The sequence below is a fragment of the Hippocampus zosterae genome, chromosome 4 (genome assembly GCF_025434085.1).
Source record: "Hippocampus zosterae strain Florida chromosome 4, ASM2543408v3, whole genome shotgun sequence".
Lineage (NCBI taxonomy): Eukaryota > Metazoa > Chordata > Actinopteri > Syngnathiformes > Syngnathidae > Hippocampus > Hippocampus zosterae.
In genome coordinates this window covers 10,249,591-10,269,855 of record NC_067454.1, presented here as the reverse complement: position 1 = coordinate 10,269,855, position 20,265 = coordinate 10,249,591, and the positions used below count along the sequence as shown (strand labels likewise).

The 20,265-nt window shown below is 41.9% G+C and overlaps 2 protein-coding genes across 2 annotated transcripts in view; both read right to left on the bottom strand.

Annotated features, from left to right (window-relative positions):
• Positions 1–1,058: 1,058 nt before the first annotated feature.
• On the bottom strand, positions 1,059–9,739 carry wdr76 (WD repeat domain 76). The gene is made up of 17 exons (XM_052064081.1): positions 9,717–9,739; positions 7,447–7,597; positions 6,962–7,042; positions 6,804–6,890; positions 5,598–5,665; positions 5,386–5,494; positions 5,206–5,298; positions 4,843–4,883; positions 4,620–4,773; positions 4,371–4,529; positions 3,690–3,805; positions 3,518–3,616; positions 3,293–3,445; positions 3,146–3,199; positions 2,045–2,340; positions 1,798–1,913; positions 1,059–1,204 (listed from the first exon to the last, which is right to left on the bottom strand). The coding sequence occupies exons 1-15, from the start codon at positions 9,737–9,739 to the stop codon at positions 2,085–2,087; spliced, it is 1,644 nt and encodes a 547-aa protein (XP_051920041.1). The 3' UTR covers positions 1,059–1,204; positions 1,798–1,913; positions 2,045–2,084.
• Positions 8,568–20,265, bottom strand: part of LOC127599138 (ras-specific guanine nucleotide-releasing factor 1-like) — a 28,189-nt gene continuing 16,491 nt past the window's right edge. Inside the window, exons 15-27 of the mRNA XM_052062833.1 lie at positions 19,383–19,756; positions 19,010–19,126; positions 15,788–15,958; positions 15,006–15,112; positions 14,743–14,855; positions 14,385–14,445; positions 14,190–14,296; positions 13,079–13,163; positions 12,796–12,993; positions 11,890–11,969; positions 11,656–11,773; positions 11,470–11,538; positions 8,568–10,444 (exon numbers count right to left, since the gene is read on the bottom strand). Coding sequence (XP_051918793.1) covers positions 10,352–10,444; positions 11,470–11,538; positions 11,656–11,773; positions 11,890–11,969; positions 12,796–12,993; positions 13,079–13,163; positions 14,190–14,296; positions 14,385–14,445; positions 14,743–14,855; positions 15,006–15,112; positions 15,788–15,958; positions 19,010–19,126; positions 19,383–19,756 — 1,693 coding nt within the window. The 3' untranslated portion in view covers positions 8,568–10,351. The remainder of the gene's footprint in view (positions 10,445–11,469; positions 11,539–11,655; positions 11,774–11,889; positions 11,970–12,795; positions 12,994–13,078; positions 13,164–14,189; positions 14,297–14,384; positions 14,446–14,742; positions 14,856–15,005; positions 15,113–15,787; positions 15,959–19,009; positions 19,127–19,382; positions 19,757–20,265) is intronic.

Here is a 20,265-nt window from a genome sequence, read left to right as displayed (position 1 = left end):
ATTTTGGTGAGCACGTACATTGTAATGACACGTACAAATGATGAAACAAATGATGAAACAAAGCCGTTTTTGACTCCTTTCTGAATGTGAACATCATCCAGTGATGTACACTAACTCCCAAATTGTCGGCACATCCCACAAAGCATTTGGCTTCAATGACAAAGGTTAACAAAGTATTGTGTTTTTGCTTCACTATGGCAAACAACCATCTTGTTTGAAGTCGCTGGTTGCTCCCCACGCTATTATAAATTCAGTACGATACTAACGGAAACACATGAAACAAGAGCTGACGTTTTTTTTGCCTCATTTTTTTGATGAGTGAATAGTAGTCGTTGACATGTATGAACTCCTGCGAATGAGTCGCAATCAGTTCAGGGTGTACCCCGCCTACTGCCCGAAGACAGCCGGGATAGGTTGCAGCATATCCGCGACGCTTGTAAGGCATGAACGGCTTGGATAATATACCGGTATGCATGTATGTATGTATGTGCAGTATGAACTCCCTAAACTCGAGCTATATCATAATGCATTAGATTTAACACTATGATAAACAAAACAAAAAAGAAACAAAAGCTTATTTTTCTGTTTTCTTTTGGCAAGCACCAGGCTATCACATCACACATTAGATACCACACTAAGGCAAACAATTGTTGTATCCAATGTTGCATTGCATCTGGTAGTCAAGTCAGCAAGTTTCGTCATAAATTTTTGCTGTACCCCAACGCGAGCAAATAGGAGCACTAAGAAAACAGCTTTTCTTTTATTTGGACTCGCAAAACTTGATTAGCAGGGTCTTGCGGTATGTGACACAAAGGGAAACAAATACTAAATCATAGAAATTAGGTTGACATTTTTGCCTCATTAGTGGGATTTCTAAGTCAAGAGCAATAAATAATGCGGGTTGAACCCTAACCTTCAGAGTAAGGTTTTTATTCCCAAAAGGCCTGCAGATGCATGTGTGAAGGATCTGTCATTGCAGTGTTTTTGAAATTCAGATCTGCTTGTTGCCCGATCGTTGACTTACTTTGGTTGCAAGCTTGACACTGGACACATGTCAGAACAAGTGGCAAATCACCTCCACGACTTCTTCCTTGACTGCAGATGTTTCATTGCTGTTCATGTCACCATGGAGACCGCAAAGTATGATTGATGGGATGATTTTACAGCGCATGCGTTTTCCAAACCATCATGGCTCGAACAGTGTCTGTAAGCATGTTTTATGCATTTATTGCCTCCTGGCCAGACAGGGAGATTCAACTGAAAACTGGTGTTCTCTGTTTATGAATAAATATATATTCTTGACATGTGCCAACTACTTTAGTCTCCATCTTAAATCATGCAAAACAAAACTCAAATGACCAACAAGCAGTGAGGTACAGATTATAGAAGTGGCAATTTTGCCAATCTGACCTGACCGAAGTCATTTATAGGATATAACATCTATGTAATCATACGTGATGAAAAAAATAAGGCCTCAAAAAAATCAATTCATTAAATGTTTCTTTATTAATATATATGACCGATGGATGGATAAAAAAAAGTAGATACAGGTAACAAAAGCTATAATTTTCACCAATTAGAAACCTGAATAAAGTCATTTCCGGAAAAGGCAACACTCAATCCTGTAATTGGTGCGCTCTGATCAGATTCTATCTGGAAAAATAATCAAGAACTAATTAATTCCTGGAGGCTTACAAACTTAAATGTGGCTTAAATAGCCACTCCCCGAATATTGATAGACCTCTGATAAGGATGTCATATATGAATACCTTAGTGTCAATCAAAACAGATAAGTACCTGAAGCATTTTCGAACCAGTTCTCATGATTGAGCAGATGCAATGTTGTGCCGAGGAAGCGTGTATGCCAACACTGCCATCTTGAGCCTGTCACTTGGAATGAACGCCAACGACAACTGTGAATTGTAACATTTATTTGAACGGTTTCAAAGAGAAAAAGATGAGAAATACGGAAATACATCTTTAAAATAAACATATATTTGCATTGCTATAAAACTCAAAATATTTATCTTGGAACAATTGCCACCTTTGTCAAACTCTGAAGGCAACCAGGAGTGGAGGGAGTGTCAATCTGAGAAGACGTGCAGTCGTCCGGACGCGTTGCCGCCCAGGATGGCGTTTCGGGACGGGTGGAAGGCCGTGACTGACAGCACCGTGCTGAGATGCTCATCATCTTTGAATATGTGCAGAAGCCGACCGCTCTCGTGGAACACCTGCACTCTGCGAGGCCTTGACATGCTGCCTACCAAAAGGCAGTCCTCCTGTTTGGGGTCCCACACGGCCGATAGTTTGGACAGCCAGCGACCAGTCCTCATGTCATGGCTGCGAACGGAAAGGTGGAAAAAAAAATTCTTCACACCAAGAGAAACATTTTCCAACATTGTTTCTCACAGGGAGAGAAACAATGTTACACTGGGGACCAAAACTAGAAAAGCACCACATTTGATCCCTTCAGACATATTTCAAACTTTTCCCATCCGATCCAATTCACAAATGTATAAAAGTATCATAATCGCCTCTTTGTACTGCACTGCATCCACTCACTACTGTGGCTCAACTCACAAACTTTTCCACTGGCAAAAAAAAAAAGGAAAGACCTGGTCTGCCAGGGGTTCAACATTGTAACATTTGAGGATACATGGCGAGAAATTAAACACACGTGTGGATGTTAGCTCATGATCTGCCTTAGCTGTGTTTTGCACTCTAGTCCTATTTTCTTATGTTCATAGTACTCTTAGTTAAAATATCTTCAGTAGAGATGTTCAATACTACTTTTTTCTGATCTTAAAAAGGCCACAAATGGTTGCGAATACTGATACATTGAAATAAGACCAGGTATCGGCCGACACCGGTACATAGTATCGTTACATGCCCATACATACCATTCCTGTGGTGTTGACGCAACCTGAATTTGAACTTAAATCAACTGAAAACATCCGGTAGTTTATCACTAACCGTTGCAAAGGAAGCAATTGGGGAATTGGGGAATATTTGAATTAAAAAATACTTCTATGCCATAAACCAAAGACATTAAAAACACTATATAAGGTGGTTAGTAAGTCATGGTTGTTGTGCAATGTGACCACAGGTATGTAAGATGGTTGTGTAATGCTTGTAAAGTAGGTACCTGATGGATGTCATCAGGGGCGCTTCGGTCATCATGGCGGATGTGTCATATATTCTGTTTACAAATAAATAAATAAAGGATCGACATGAGCGCTGTCATTCCACTGCATGAGCGGCAAGATCGGTGAATGTGCTGATGAGCGCGCACCGAATATAGTTGTCCATACAAGAAGTGACCACTCTGTTGCCTGTACATGGAGAGAAGTAACAGCTGGATATGCTTAAAGAGTGACCCTGGAGCTGTGAGACTGGTTGGCTTCTCGTCTTTTTCAAACACCGAGCGTCATAAATGCTCACCTCCCTGAGGATCAATAACGTCATTATTCTGATCAAAGCCCAAAACGAACACATACGAGACATCTACCATCCGCACCTGCTCTCGGCCACGGCAACATATTGTTGTTGTAGCGGGTGAACACTGACACAGCGTAAAACCTTGGGGTCCAACGAGTGAAGGGACTCGTGTGAGGTACTGCACAGCCACAAGAGTGTTGAATGACCAGCGCAGCCCAGAGAGCAGACGACTACTCAAAACGATACCCTACCCTGGTGTACGCCGGTCCACAATCGCGACGTTTCCATACCAGTCTCCGACCACGAGTGTCGCACAGTCATGTGACAGGAAGTCAAAGGTTTTTAGGCCGTCTTCAATGCTGTACACCTACAATACAGGCAACCATTTCATACATAAGAGTGGGTTGGTCTAAATAATTAACTTTGCAGGTAGGCTGGGCCAAGACGGACAGCCACGATCAAGAAAATTCAGGACTTGCCAGGAAGCAATAATGTGTCAAATACAAAGATAATCAGAGCTGCAATACGAGCGGATTTGTGCTGGCGGCGTCAAATTAGCTCATAGAGTTTTGGTATTTATTTTGTAACGCGTAAGAAGAGCTACATGAACCTTTGTTGGATTCACAAATCAACATTAGTCAACAGCATTAGATCATAATGAACAGCACATATGCGATTGCTCCGCTTCTGGAATCGTCCTGAAAATTCAGGTTCAAATTGTGAGTGGCTGCTTAACTGTTTTGAGTTGTGAAGGTCTACGTGTATGTTTTGGGAATGTGGGAGAAAGCCACAGAGGCCTACAGGTGGAGAACCCCAAAAAGCACGGGAAGGGCATGCACATTCCTCACAGCCACCAGTTGTTGAGTCTATCAAAATGCCTTTGCCAAAAGCGTCTTGTAGTTTAACTACAAAGGGATTAAAACGTAACTCACATCATCAAAAGCGCCCTTCTCCACATCCATGCAGCGCAAGGATCCATCATAGCTGAGACTCAGCAGCTGAGCGGGGTGCGCCTTGGAGAAGGCCAAACAGCCCACCGGGCGAGTGTGGGGCTCAAACAGCAAAACGCCGTCCTCACCCCAGTCAACACCCTGGGGGATGAACGGCAGAGGAATAGAAGAGCCGACTTTGGTCAAAGACAAAGAAGGTTGACATTGGCAACACAATTACAGAAAACCCACCACACTCCAAATGCCCACTTTCCCATACTTGTCACCCGCAGCCATGAGGAGGCTCGTGGAGGCGGGATGGAAGGCTGCCGAGAAGATGCGCTCCTTCACAACTTTGGCCACTTGGTCTTCACTTATCCTCATTTTCTTCAGCAAAGAGCAGTACCTTGGACAAAGCGTTTACTTCTTAGTATTGGCTTGGCCAATTTGGAATCACAAGAGTAAAGAAGCGTACTCTTTCAAATCGAGTTCCACTCCTCTTTCTCTGGGAGACACCTGGAAAGATAAAAATAAAATTATTTTATTTCAAATGTATTTGGAAATGAGGCAATAAGGTACACCAAAATATTACGTTGTGAATGTAATACAACATGATAGAGCTGAGGAAGAGGGATGAAGGTACTGTAATGCCCTTGCAAGTGGGCAAGGAGAGACTTTTAATTAACATGGATGAGTGCTCTATTATCATGTTGGAATGTCTTTTCATTCAATTAGCCTCAATTCCCATGGGAAGTTTACAATTTGGAATATTTCCCACCTCAACTTCCCATGCAAAATTCCCATGCTGGGAAATTTCCACCCTGTTTGGAGTCTTTACCTCTGAGCAGAGTTGAAGAAATTGAGGTGGGAGCGGGCTTCCTTCGGCCATGTTGACTGGCTCCATAGGCAGAGGACCCGGGGGCTTCTTGGTCTGGAAGGTCATTCAAAATAACTGATGTCAGATGGTGGAAAAGAAAGCGCAGAGGTCAAGTGCAAGAAATTATTTTTCCGGCGCTACCTGCTTCACGACTTCTGTTTCTCTAGGTTCTGGGGGAAGAGTGAGGACCTCTGCTTGTTTGTTTTGGAGACGCAGGGACCTCCGAGATGGGAGGACGACTGGGGGTTTCCTGCCAACACAGAAGAAGAGCATTGCAGATGCAATAAGGTGACGCTCGAACTTTGTTGGTTTGAAATGAAATCAAGGAGCAAATCGCAAAGTCGAGATTTAACCCGCACCTTGTCAGCCCCCTCTTCGATGGCTGCCGTCTGGCTGACGATTGCTTTAAGTCTTTGGATGCCTTCAGGGAAAAATGTCAAAGATTAACCGGGGATGATACTTGTTGTCTGATGAGGGACAAAATCCTTGAAAAATCAGGCACGATGGAATAACCTGGCATGTCAAATTGATCTGCATTAGGGCTGAAACTAACAATGACTTATTTCTGTCGATTAATTGGATTTTCATCCATTTATTCAAAAGCGTGACATTTGACAGTGCAAAATATGCACAAACAAAAATTCTGAACATCCAGTAACTGGTTTGGTATGTGTCATGTCCAAAAACATGAAAATGTTCTTCATTGTCTTCCAAATGAATTGGATTGGATTAATTAGCTGGAATGTGGGAGGAAACCGGAGTACTCGAAGAAAACCCAGGCAAGCACGGGGAGAAAATGCAAATTCCACACAGAAAGGCTGGTGCCGGAATCGAACCCTGCACCTTTGCATTGTGAGGTCGACGTACTAACCAGTTGATCACCGTGCCACCCTGTTTATGTACTTAAAGGGGACAAACTAGGGCGAGGTGCTTTTTTAATTGTACACGGTTAAAAGTGCTGAGTTTAAAAAAAAAACACGCAAGACAGCCAACTCTACACTTTCATTTGCTAATGCCAACACCACTCACAGGGCAGGACTTCAAAAGCCAAACACTAACTCGCACGCACGTTGTGAAATAAAGCAAAAGCAATGTTTATTCAACTTATTAAATCGATCGGACAAGCTGTCAATGGTAATATTTGTAGAATAATCAATTCTAAATGTGATCGTCGCAGGTCCGATTTGAGAGGCTTTAATATAAGATGGGGAAATAGACACGTGGTATCGTTTTCATGTCACATAGGAACTAAATGTAAAACTGACATACAGCAGCAGTTTGTAACTTACTGGATATCGTTCAAAGCAATTATGTCATTTCTGGTTGCTTCATGCGTAAGATTCCACAATGTCAAGAGCAAGAGACGTAGCCTGAATTCACATGGGAAGAACTGAGATTGAGCTGTAGACATGCTCGAGCCGTTTACGTCTGTTCACGTCTGCACTTGTGGCGCAGCTGTAAATGTGAACGAGCACATTTGTTTGTATGCACTCTTAATGAAGTGATTTGTGTCTGTCAAAATTGAGATGGCTGTTGAGATATGTCATGTGCTGAGCTACCTGAAACAGTTTGAGAGAGGAGAGGAAGGCTTGATTCTTTCTGATATTCTCCAGACGCTCCAGTTCATAAGCCGAGAGTCCTTTAGCCTGTCATGACAAACAACGTTGAGATTGTGCACAAGTTTGATCGCCTTTGAATCAATTTGATTCACACTTACGTTTGAAACTTCTGCGTCACTATTTTCAGAATGCGAAGAGTCCTCGTTTTCTTTTCGTTGTATGTTTTCCATGATGTGCTTCTTAACATGTTGGACAAAAATGAAATAATGTCACTCTGAGAAGGGGCTTTTTTCCATACTACACCTGCGCAATCTATCCGATCAGATCCAGAGACATTTGTGCCAACCAACCTGTTGTATGATGTAATGTAAAAGAAATAATGCTCTGTAATGATTCATTTGGTGTGGGTGCAGGGTACATTTCTACCTTCTTGTTTCTATATTGTGTATCTTGTTTGTCTATGCCTGAACCTTGAATCTGTAATAAAACAATTATTTTACCCATTCATTCATTCCTTCCTTTTCTAGAGCATTTGACCTTGGTGTGATTATGAAAGGTGCTGGAGCCTATCCAAGTGCTGCACTCCACCTTTTGGATTCCCCCATTCCGTTTCTAGCAGCAGGTCCTATTAATGGGAGCTCACCTTACTCCTGTGTCGTGCTCCAGCACGAGGAAGAGGAGGAGAGTAGCGAAGGCACTTGGATGCCAGGGCGGTTGGAGATGATTTCTGGACGAGTTTCGTCTGGGCTGCTACTTCCTGCCAGGTGAACAGGAACTCATTAATTGAGCCATCTCTTTAATGAAAGTAACCCTCGGGAAAACCAAGACCAATTGTTCTTTCGCCGATAAAGCTCTCGACAAGCAAAGGCACACGGACAAAGCAAAGACAGCCATTTAAAGTAACCCCCAATAACCATTACCTTGTCGCCGGCGTTGCGCTTTGAGCGTCTTGTCTCCATTGGAGTTTTTGAACACTCGGCTCGACGTTCCTTCCTCTTAAAAAATCCACTTTCGGAACTGAAACGCCGAGTTGCCGCGTTATACGTTTTGTAATAAACTGGTGTGGTGTTGTGAAACAGAATGCCGGTAGTTCATTGGTCAATTTTAGGGTGTCGTCATGAAAAAGGTGGACTTTTTTGCTGTCCATAGCCAATGGACTTCCTAGAAATTGAGCCCCACTTCCGCATGCTGCTTGTTCGCACGTGCGCGTGTTCTGTCGCCACTCCTGCAAAAAAGATTGTTTTCATATTATGGACGTACTGGCAAAAAAGTAGCAAATGTGGTATTGAAAAAAATATTAAATACAATTTTAAATTAGTGATTGTTTTAATTATAAACATTTATATAATTATATAAATTATAAATCCATTCACCCAGAATCAAACTCTGCACCTCTGCACTGTAAGGCCAACGTGCATGAATCAGTCGACCACCCTGCCAGGTTTGTGATAAACAAGGTTACCAGTGTGCACCATGACGTTCTTCCCAGCATCCACAGAGCTTTGAGCTTCAAGACCAGAGGTGCCCAACCAGTCGACCGCGGACTGATACAGAGTCGACCTCGAGGTGTGTAGGAATAAGAAAAGTAAAAAAAAAGGCCCGACAGGAATTCAGTGTTGCCAACTTAGCGACTTTGACGCTATATTTATATTATATTATTAATAAAATATTATTATATATATTTTTTTCCCACCCCTGAACAAACCCTCCTTTTGACCCCCGCCCCATAGCGTACTTGAGTGTGAGAAACAAACACAAAAGGCATTCTCCCCCTGAGAAAGAAGAGATTTATTAACAAGAGGTAATCAGGAAAGGAAACACGTTTTTTCTTTTGGAAAAAAAACAACAACCAAAAAAAAAAACTTCAAATACTGACTCAAGCGGTTGGCACACAATTGGTCGTCATAGTGCTGCATATTGCAAATATCTCATGTGCCTTTTGGGAGGACGACTGTGCTGCTAGATCGAGATGTTCAACACGTGATAAAGTAGCAGATATGTGCCATTTAAGCTTCAGGCGCTTGTCTAATCAAAGCCTTTAAATACATATCAGAAATATCCAGAGAATAAACACAATTTTACTACCGTATAGGTCCTGCTAATATAATACTGTACATGGCAATGGACAGCATGTGTTACTCTTAGAAGTATCATACGCAGAGAAGTTATTACAGTTTGCTGTACACAGGGAAAACATATCCATCAGTTTCATTGGCAAAATAGTTCAGCAAAATAATTGACATACATTTGTGTTGTACAGTAGAGAGACAAATGTTATATATATAAAGCTAATTTCATGATTACGGCTTGAAACTATATATAACACTGGCCAGGCAGAGTCATCTTCCATGAAACACTGGGAGTTAAAACTTGCTACATGATTTGCATTGCGTCCACAGTGGGAACAAAAGTCAACCGTGTTTTTCCCACAGGTAAAATGCGAAAAGGATCATTCGGTGGATACATGAAACATCCCAACATTTGATTTGGTTCAAGCAAACAAGAATATGTACCGGATATCCTCATTTAGTTGATGGGAGTGTTTATTTACTCAAATGGCTTCTATTAGGGAAGGCGTTTAATCGGGCGTCGACTTTGGCTTGCACAAATTAATAATCGATTGTCATTGTCCAATGTAGTTATGAGGAGTGTAACAATGCACAAAATTCATTATTTAGAGGATTGGTCGTCAAATTTCAGCAGGCAATTGAAGGGTGGAAACCACAACCGAGGAAACAAGATCACTAAAATTTTCAGCATTCAATTAATTAATTGTAATTTCTGTTCTCAAATGCAATAAAGGCTTATGCAGTAAATAATTGTGTATTGATATTGATCATTGATTTGATGATCACAAAAGGCAGCTATACTTTTAAGGCAAAACTTTCATTGCTGAACATCAAGGCGACTGACCGAATTTGGAATTTACACGGCATGGTTCAAGTGACACAATTCAGATTTTCATGGTCTCAAGTTGCACAAATGTCTTTTGAACCTGATATATAGAACATAATGCGAGTGCAGCGTAAATACACAGATCGGATATACCCAGTCAGTGCGAGCTCGAGGTCATTGACTTCAACCAAATCCCGTCTGCTGAAAAAGCATAAATAAACACATGAAAAACACCTGTTAAAAATCGAAACTACACGTAACCTAAACGTAGCCAGAGCTCATATTTGTCACTTAAAATGTACAACATGGAAATGGAGAATCTTAAAAAAAAACAAAAAATAACAGATATTTTGTCGGAATTAAACTGGAACTTTCCACTTGGACCAACAGTGTAAATCCAGCCCAAGATATGTGAATTATCACACTTATATACTCTCTCTTCTGTTCAAATAAAAATTCAAAGTATACAGTAGATAAGACCATAAATAACATATACTCTGGCAACTATATAAATAAAACCTCTGGGTGTCTACTTAGCCTCTATATTTGACATTGAGGAGAACATACTAGAAGAGCGCGGCGTATATGTGTATGTACATCACAATAGAATAGAACCATTCTGTACACTTGCTATGAAAGTTGAACGAGCCTCTTCACGATGATGTTTTGGGTTCGATCCTCAAGGACGTTTCGTAAAGACGCTCCTCGTCCAGCACGGAGCTGTTGTCCAGCAAGTACTTGGCCACCTGTGACGACAATAACAAATATGGAATTGTGCTATGCCCTGTCATCGAGTATAAAAAACACAGTGGGGTTAGGGTTTCAGAGTAATGCTTAAAATTTTAAAGTTAGTGCTTCAAATAAGGGGTTTGGAGTTCAAAGAAGGATTTCAAGTTATGGTTTCAAGATCGGGTAGAGTTTCAGAGTAGGATTTCAAATTTTCATAGTTTCCAAATAGGATTAGGCCATCAAAGGATTCAAAGCAGGGCGAGGGTTTCAAAGTAGGGTTTTAAATTTGGCTTCTTGTTTCAAAATAGTGCAAGGATTTCAAAATAGTGTTAGGATTTCAGAGTATTTCAAAGTAGGCTTTCAAAGTAGGGTTAGGGTTTTAATGTTGGGTTTTAAATTCAATTTTGAAAATAGGGTTTCAAAGCAGGCTTACCGTTTCAAAGTAGGTTCTCAAAGTACATTCACGGTTTCAAAGTAGGGTTTAAAGTAATGGTAGGCTTTCAAAGTAGGTCTATGGTTTAGTAGCCTACTTCGAGGCTTAGGGTTCCAGAGTATGGTTTCAAGGAGGAGTTGAGCTTCGAAAGTAGGGTTAGGGTTTTAGTGTATGATTTCAAAGAGGAGTTAGGGTTTCTAAGTCCGGTTAGGGTTTCAAAGTTGTTATATTTTCAGAGTACTTTTTCAAATAAGCATTAAGGGTTTCAAAGTAGGGTTCTGTTTTCATAGTCAATTTTAAATTTGGTCAAGGGTTTCAAAGTAAAGTTTTTAAAGATGTTTTTTTGGAGTAATTTATTAGTCGCACAACATGTGCGCGTCGATGAAAAATGTACTTGTACTGTTTCATATTTTAGGGACAAAATGCCTGCATTTATCGGCAGTCTGGAGCCCTGAAAGGACACACAAATGTTGCCTTTAATGCTAAAAATACACTTGATAAGGTTTGTAGTAGTGCTACAATTTATTTCTAGTCACACAGAGTGAAATTGTATTCCGTTCATCTCCAATGAGCCGAGGAGAGAAAAAACCCCAACAAACAACAAATCACCTTTGGTTGATTATCGATCTTGTAGGCAGTCTGCTGGAACTGCCGGATTTCTCTGATGATGTGTGATATCTGAGGACAAACAGGAGAAAATGATTGCAGTCATTTTTCGAGAGACAGTCAATTTGTTGTCCTTTGTAGAGCATATCATGGAAAACAGCGAGACGATTCCATGAAGATGTCCTTCACCATCCTCATCTTGGAAAAGTTGACCAGGTTGTCCTCCGTGTAGTTGGGTGTTCCTTCCTCAATGAAGGCCAGGTCGGTCAAGTACATGCCCAGGTAAGGAACACAAGGCGGGTCGCAGCTGAAGACGCACACACACACATACACAGTAGTAGTTGATGTGTAATAAACTTGGAATAGTCATTAAAAACAAAACTAGTTGTCACAGCATCTTATGGGGCCAATAGGCTGACTCACTTCTTGAGCGCCTCCCTCAGGTTTTTGAAGCGGCCCTCTGATGATACCAACTTCTGCAACTTGTCAATCACTGTCTTCGTCTAAGAAAATCAAACAAGAGTATTGTCACGTCGCGTGTCCGCCAGCAAGGGGCGGGTTTTCTCCTCCGCCATCGGCACACCTGCCCGTAATTTCGGGCTGATTACCCCCCTTTATTTAGAGACTCCGGCAGTCATCTCACTGCCGGAGAATTCCACGCCGCGCCATTGTTCCTTCGCGAAAGAAAACCCTAAATTAATATTACTCGTTGCTTCCTAGCCTTCTGGCAATTGTCTAGTCGTTCAAGTTATTGATTGTAAGTAAATTATTCCTATAGCCTATTCAGATCTTCCTCGCTTTTGTTTTCCGCGAGCGTTTTCTGTTGTTACCTTATTTTTACCCTGGTCCTTATTTGACCAGCGCTTTTTGTTATTCTTCCTGTCGGGTATTTTGTGTTTCGTATTAAAGACTCTTTTTGTTCTTTGACAAGATCTCGTTTTCTGTCTGCTATCTCGGGGATCCACTTCCTTATTTTTTGTTGTGCACGAAGCGATCTGTCTATCGCTTCGGGCACAACGTGACAAGTATCACTGTTATGGTCTGACAATTGGATTACATTTTTACAAAAAGCATCAAAAGTGCCCAAAACAACATAAAGAAAAGGATAAACAAAGCCTCCCAGAAAAAAAGTTTAGGATTGTCAACATATGCCACAAGATGGTGGCTAAATACTACTTTTGTCTCAAGGAAGCTCTCAATTCACTTCCCCATAGTTCCTTGTCACAAAATGGAGTCCAAGTAATACTTTTATGGTATTGCGCAGAACATAATAACAGTAAATGCTGTGAGCATTTTTAAAAACTACACCTGGAAGACTTTGCGTCCTACCTGCTTGGAGACCTTGAGCCAGGTCCTCTTGAGCCGGAAGATGGCGCTGCGGTTGAGCGACGACGTGATCTCCAGCACGGCGTTGTAGTTGTGCAGGCAGCGGCAAATGTCCGCCGCTGCCACCCACTTCTCGATGGCCGCCACCCTCATGTTGACGTCATCCCACTGCAGGATTTCGGTGGCAATCCTGTCGCTGATCTGATTCAAATGAAGCACATAAATCGCGGTCACTCTTTTTTGAGACTCCAACGCGTTAGGCTTGTTATTGTTCTGGTAGACGCACGTCGTTGAAGTGCTTGGTCGTTTTCATGATGTACGGAGTCCTTTCACTCTTGTCATTCTTCATCCAGCCTTGACCAAAGAACTCCCTTGAGAAACATCAAACATAGTAAAGAGAACATGCAGCGACTGTTACACTCAACCACAAACAACAACGAACAATTTGTGATCAAACACAAAATACAAAAAATGTTGCTAGGCTGTTGGATGCCAAGGGTCGACTCCTCTAATGTTTCAGGAGGAGTTCAAGATCCACTTTCTGCACATTTTAATTTGTTAGCTGCGCTAAATCACCCAAATCAGGTTATGTAAAAAAAAAACTCTGTTCCCGCTAAACGTTTCACAGATACAATCGGTTGGATTGGATCAGCAGATACAGTATTTTCATGCAAAATCGATGATTGGTTGTAATATTATAATTTCCCAATCAACCAACGATGTCATTGATCGGATCCGCAAAATAAGACATAACAGTAAACACAATCGTGCTGACTTCATGGATGTTCTGCGCTGCCATGTTTAACAATTAAAATTTTGTCAACATATATAGACAGATTTATTTAACATTTTCCCCAATATATTAAAACATAACTTTTTTCTTTTAGGGTTGGGGGGTTGTCACGTTCCCCGCACCCCATTTTCCATGATTTATCCATTATCTGATCGGAATAGTGAGTTATTATCATTTTTTTTTAATTCTCTAATTGGTAATAGTCTCAAAAACTCTGATCGTGTAAAGCGTACCAACGTTGCCATTCACGTTCCCTCAGTTCAGCATGCACTTCCTGAGATGTTGCATCACCTTGCATTTCTTGTTGTAGTCCCGCAAAAAGTGCATCCACAAGGAGGTGCAAATTCCCCAATAAATTTACGCATTAGAAAACTAGAGATAGGTTTGATTTTTGAGGTTGTGAAGGGGTGGAAAGGGGTTGCTGCCTCCACTGCCTCCACATTGATACCACCACTGAGCGCGTCAGAGGATTTTATGGGGGCCAACATCAATCTATCCAAGAGTCCATCCATTTCCTAATATCGATCTAATAACATTTGTCATATGGCTGAGCCATATTTTGTCAGGAAAGACAATGACCAAAAGTGTATTTTGTTGCACTCACTCATACGGGATGACCTTGAAGACCAAGTGATCGAGCAGAGTGAGCTGTTCGGCGATCTCCAGGGCAGAGTGGCTCTCAAAAGGCTCGTTCCTACACTCCTCCATCGCCTGAAATACACACGCACACATACAAACACGATATTGTAACACGGGAGCCGAAGACGCAGGGCGAGTGGGCTGGATCTTTTCCTCTCACCGTGTGAATGATTTCTTGCAGGGTCACTTGGTTGTCTCCGGGGTCCTCCTGTGTGAGCGTCCTGCATGCAGAGTGAGAAATGGTCTTGAAATGTGTCTGTGTTTTGGTAGTATAAATGAGCCAGTATCACTACTTTTTTTCCTGAGAAAACCCCAATAGGAGCTCCTCAGTTGATCACATTGTTCCATCCTTAGTAGGATACTGCACCTTTATTTGTCAGTGAAGAATTTCATGTCATGTGTCAACATTCAGATCTGGATCCAGATCATTTTATTTCATGCAACCGCTTGAATTAAAATTGAGTCAACACACCATTTTTTATTAGTGTGTAATTAAGTGTTAAAAGAAATAAACCCACCTAATAATGTTAGCAGCCGCCTTTCTTTCCTGTGTCAGGAGTTCTGGGTCATGCATCACCTCCTCAAGAAAGCCAATGACCCTCATCTTGAGCTCTGAGTTCAACTCAAAGTCCTGCAGATCAATAACAAGCGGCATTGAGATACACACACACACACACACACACACACACACACACACACACACACACACACACACACACACATATATATATATTATTTTTGTATTATTTATTTATTTTTTGAAACTGAAAAATGTGTGTACCTGGGCGTGTTTGGACACCCAATGACGCAGTACATTCAGGACTCGGTTTGTAGCTGCTCTTCTAATAACAAACTCTTTGTCTCCATTCCTCTGGTCTGTCGAAAAGCCTGCCAACAGGTAAAAGATACAGATACACCTCAAGAAATTCCAGTATCACGGTGAACTCAATTTATTTTGGAGGTTCGAATCAAAAAGTGAACCTGACATGTTACGACAGAGATTCACGTTACACAGAGGGAAATATTTCAGTATTCCACTTTTTTTTCATTGTATAAGATAAGATAAGATATCCTTTATTCGTCCCACACTGGGGAAATTTACAGCCTCCAGCAGCAAGAATGTATGTAGAAAGAAGAAAGAAGAAAGAGAAAAAAAAACAACAAACATCTTTCAATTAAATGCAATATGAACACAAAATGGATAGATCGCAGTACTATTTACTGTATAAATATAAATTTGTTGATTAAAGCGTGAAGTGTATAATAATCCCTAATTCTGTTGAGATTAGAATATTAAGGAATCAAAATTATTTTAAATCTAGACGTTTGGTCACAAATGGCATTATGAAAAGTATTTTCCTATAATATTACAATAATAACTCTCTCTCCCTGATTAACATTGTCAAGGCATAATCTTTAGTGTTTCATATGCGAGCCTGTTTGTTTTTGCGTGAATTTGTGATGCATTGTCACCCAAATTCTGGAAAAAAATATGCTCAAAAATCTTTTTCAAAACCTCATATGTGACGTTGTAGCATTTTGTATTTCTGTAGATTGTCTGACCTGTGGCAGCGAGGGACATTCGGCGGTACTTCTCCTTGGTCGGCGCCCCCTCGTTGGCACCAGCTGTGGCGATGGCGAAGGCCGACGCCGCAGAGAGTGCGCTGCGGTTATTGTCCAGCTCCCGACAAGATGACACAACCATGCTGTTGTTGAAGGAGAACAGCGTGAATTCTGTGGGCCAAGAAGAATTGAAAGTTACACTTTATTACATCCAATACAATTGAAGGTATTTATTTATTTTTGATCTCCTCTAATGTCCATTTGAACCGTGACCTCTCAGTGTCAGCCCTATTATAAAACCCAACCCATTTGTGCGAATGAATAATGGTTTCACTGCTCAATCGGAAAACCTTTAACTGCTCAGTCAATGTTTTAAGGAATAGATAAATACAACGAGCTGACATACAAAATGTATGAAGACAAAACCATAAAAGACAATAGTCAGAACTGAATTGAAAAGTGACCCGTGTGGCAGATGGACACAGTGGTTCATTTTTGTCAAATGTAAAAAAATAAAAAATAAACCAAAAACTCCATCCACCCATCCATTTTCTGAGCCGCTTTATCCTCACAAGGGTCGCGGCGGATGCTGGAGCCAATCCCAGCCATCTTTGGGCAGTAGGCAAGGGACACCCTGAACCGGTTGCCAGCCAATCGCAGGGCACACAGAGACAAACAACCATCCACGCTCACACTCACACCTAGGGACAATTTAGAGTGTTCAATCAGCCTGCCGTGCATGTTTTTGGAATGTGGGAGAAAACCGGAGTACCCGGAGAAAACCCACGCAAGGCCCGGGGAGAACATGCAAACTCCACACAAGGGAGGCCGCAGCTGGAATTGAACTTTTGGAATAATTAACTCTCCCAAAAACCCACAGAAAAATCAGAAGACATGTATTAATCCGTTAATGCGCTTGAATTAAGCTCTTGTAATGTTCCACTTTTTTTTTTTTTACTTCAGAGCTTACACTGTATAAAAAACGTGTTCATTCCACGGTATCCCCTGCTTCTTGCCAAAAGTCAGCTGGGCTCGTGACCAGCACACTCGTGAGCATAATAAGAACATGCCATTATTGTGTCCATTCCAAATGACGGGGTTGCCGATCGAAGGGCGGCATTGAGCCGAGGCGGACCAAATCGTGCGCTCGTCCTGCGGCTTGTGTCAGTGGCGGTGTTTGCCTGTGCCTCCCCCTCACATTTCCTCCCTGTCTTCCTCCATCAAACCGGGGGCGGCATTAGAAGAATACGTACATGGTTGCTAGGGTACAAGGTTTCCTTCTACCCACACTCGTAAGGCACTGGCTTCCCTTGTATCCAACACCGTGGGAGGAGAACACACTAGGGATTAATTGTGCTTGACTACCAACAGGGTGGATGCTCCATCTCCGTGTGGTAGCAGCGGGTCCGAGAAGCTGTGGGTGTTTATTTGTTTTTTCTCTCTCTCCCTACAAGTCCTTATTTGGTTGCTGCCAGACTTGATGATTTCTACTTTAAAAAGGTGCTACTTGTGCACTGTTTCTGCTGTCATGTTAGCTGACTCCTTAAACGGCTGACTTCGATGATGCAGTGCCGCTGAATTGAACAATGCTTAGCTTTGCGCTTTAATGTTACGTACTTGGGTCCAAAAGTATTCTTTTGTCTTTACCGCTTAGTGACTGGCAGAACAATATTGGCACAAGTCACAAAACTGTGTATGTTGGACAACTGAATAGTAGAGGTACTGTCAACAGTCACTGAATGGTGTAGGCAGACCGTGCAGGAAGGGACGCCGAAACCCAAGTCACAGCAAGAGTAACACATGCCAACTGAGTGCATGGAAAATATTTTACGGATTCAAGAAGTAGACATTTCTTGAGAAAAGACTCTGGTCACCACTTGGTTGGAATAGTAGTGTCAAAGTGTCATTTTCATCATTTGACGAGAATAAACATAGGGTTTCTGTTGTTATTTTACAAATCAAAGCTGTAATATTGGAAGAAAAAAACAGCTAAATTTTATAATAACAGTCAATTTATGAGATAAAAATCTCAGAATTTTATAAGGTTAAAGTCAACCGAATCGAAAAAAAATCATAATACTGTGAGTATATATATATATATATATATATATATATATATATATAGTATTCTTTTGTCTTTACCGCTTATATTATGATGAGTATTATGATTTTTTTATATATATATTTAATTACAGCTTTGATTTGTACACAAATATAACATCCAAGCTCCACGAATACATCAAGGAGAAGGCCCCAACGGATAACGTACTCAGAGAATGTCTCAGACAATGGGGAACAGAGGATGAGGTGCTGGAAGAGGGACCATCATGGGAGGACAAGCCCCTACACGGGATGTACCACCGGACCATAACTGAAGTGGCTGATCTCAAGAAGTCCTATCAGTGGCTAGAGAGGGCTGGCCTGAAGGACAGCACAGAGGCACTCATCCTGGCAGCTCAGGAGCAGGCCTTGAGCACCAGAGCCATCGAGGCCCAGATATACCACACTAGACAAGACCCAAGGTGTAGGTTGTGCAAAGAGGCACCTGAGACGATCCAACACATAACTGCAGGGTGTAAGATGCTGGCAGGGAAAGCCTACATGGAACGCCATAACCAGGTGGCTGGCATAGTCTACCGAAACATCTGTGCGGAGTATGGACTGGAAACCCCAAGGTCAAAATGGGAAACACCCCCGAAGGTGGTGGAGAATGACAGAGCGAAAATCCTGTGGGAGTTCCAGATCCAGACTGACAAGATGGTAATGGCGAACCAACCAGATATCGTGATCGTAGATAAAGGGCAGAGGAAAGCCGTTGTAGTGGATGTAGCGGTCCCAAGTGATGGAAACATCAGAAAGAAGGAACACGAGAAACTCGAGAAATACCAAGCGCTCAGAGAGGAGCTGGAGAGAGCCTGGAAGGTAAAGGTGACAGTCGTGCTTGTTGTGGTCGGAGCACTCGGGGCAGTGACCCCCAAACTGGATGAGTGGTTGCAACAGAACAACATCGGACATCTCAGTCCAGAAAAGCGCAGTGCTGGAAACAGCAAGGATACTGCGCAGAACCCTCAAGCTTTCTGGCCTCTGGTAGAGGACCCGAGCTGAATGAGGGACGGACACCACCCGGGGGGTGAGACGAGGAATATTAAAATGTATATATACATATATCAAAAGTCCTATTCTATTAAGATCAATTGTAATTTGTATGACTGGGTTACGTACCAGAGTTTTTCGACTTGACGTTCTTGGGTGTCGACGGCGACTTGGGAGGAGACATCTCCACTTCAGTCTCGTCACTCTGACACGGTTCTTCGTCACATTCCTCTCTCACTGAAACATCTGGATCGAGATGAAAAGAGCAACGTGCAGATACGCACGGATTTCTGAAGTTGTAATTACCACCAGTCCATCCATCCAGCTCTAAGAGTAAATACTGTGATTTTTTTTTGTTGTAGTGGTTTTCAAAATAAAACAATATAAATGATCTTGATTCATAGTTTGTAGCGTCTTGAATGATTTAAAGTTAAATTAGGCCACCCGTTATATTGCACATACGGTAAACGTGCGATAAAATGGACAACGGTAGCATTCTGACCTTGCTTGTTGAGGACAGGCTCATCGGCCTTGCTCTCAGTCTTGGCTTCTCCCTCATCGGTGTTCTTGTTGGCCATGGTGCTGGACACAAACAACTTGTTGATGTCCAGAGCGGTTTTACCGAAGGGGGACATGGCGGTGTGCATGCTCGCATAGCCGTTTGGGGAGCAGCTGAGCGCGGCCAGGTCCAGCGCTTTGCCTCCCGTTATAATGGGAATGTTGAGCGAGAGCTTGCGGCGGCGATTGGGTGACGACGTCTTGGTGATGGCGAGTGGTGGAGGGGAAGAAAACTTGCGACTGACGCGTGGCGATGTGGGCGGCTCGCCATATAGAAGTTTGTTGTTCTGGCTGCTGGCGAAGAAGAGCTCCAATGCACTGCAGGCAGGGAGAGCTTATTTCAATATGAATATATACAAATGTATATTGTATTGGATATTGTATTGGAACACTTTCTGTGAATGTGAATTCAGGAGTGTGTATGTGGCCTTTTAACTGTTTTTGTTGTGAAGGCTTGGCTTAAAATATTTCACCTCAAAAGCGTATGATTTCTCCCACACTCAATCGGTTTGATTGGTTTCTCCCAGACTCAAACCAAAACCCAAACATGCCATTTTGGATCCCGCTTTGTGCACTGGGAACAGAAATTGCCTTTCCCCAAAACAAAAATGAAAAATGAAAAATTGGCTTTACACTGGTCATTTACATCGTTGATCAAATGTAATGAAACTCCCACAAAAGGAAAGATTTTGTCTTATTTTTTTTTCATTTCCAACTTCAGATCTTTATAAATGTCAATCATGTTCTTTTTACAAAAGACTGAGCCTGTGAAATCTGTCGGAGGCCATTTTCAGCTGATTAAAAGCCATAAAATCGAATATGAAAAA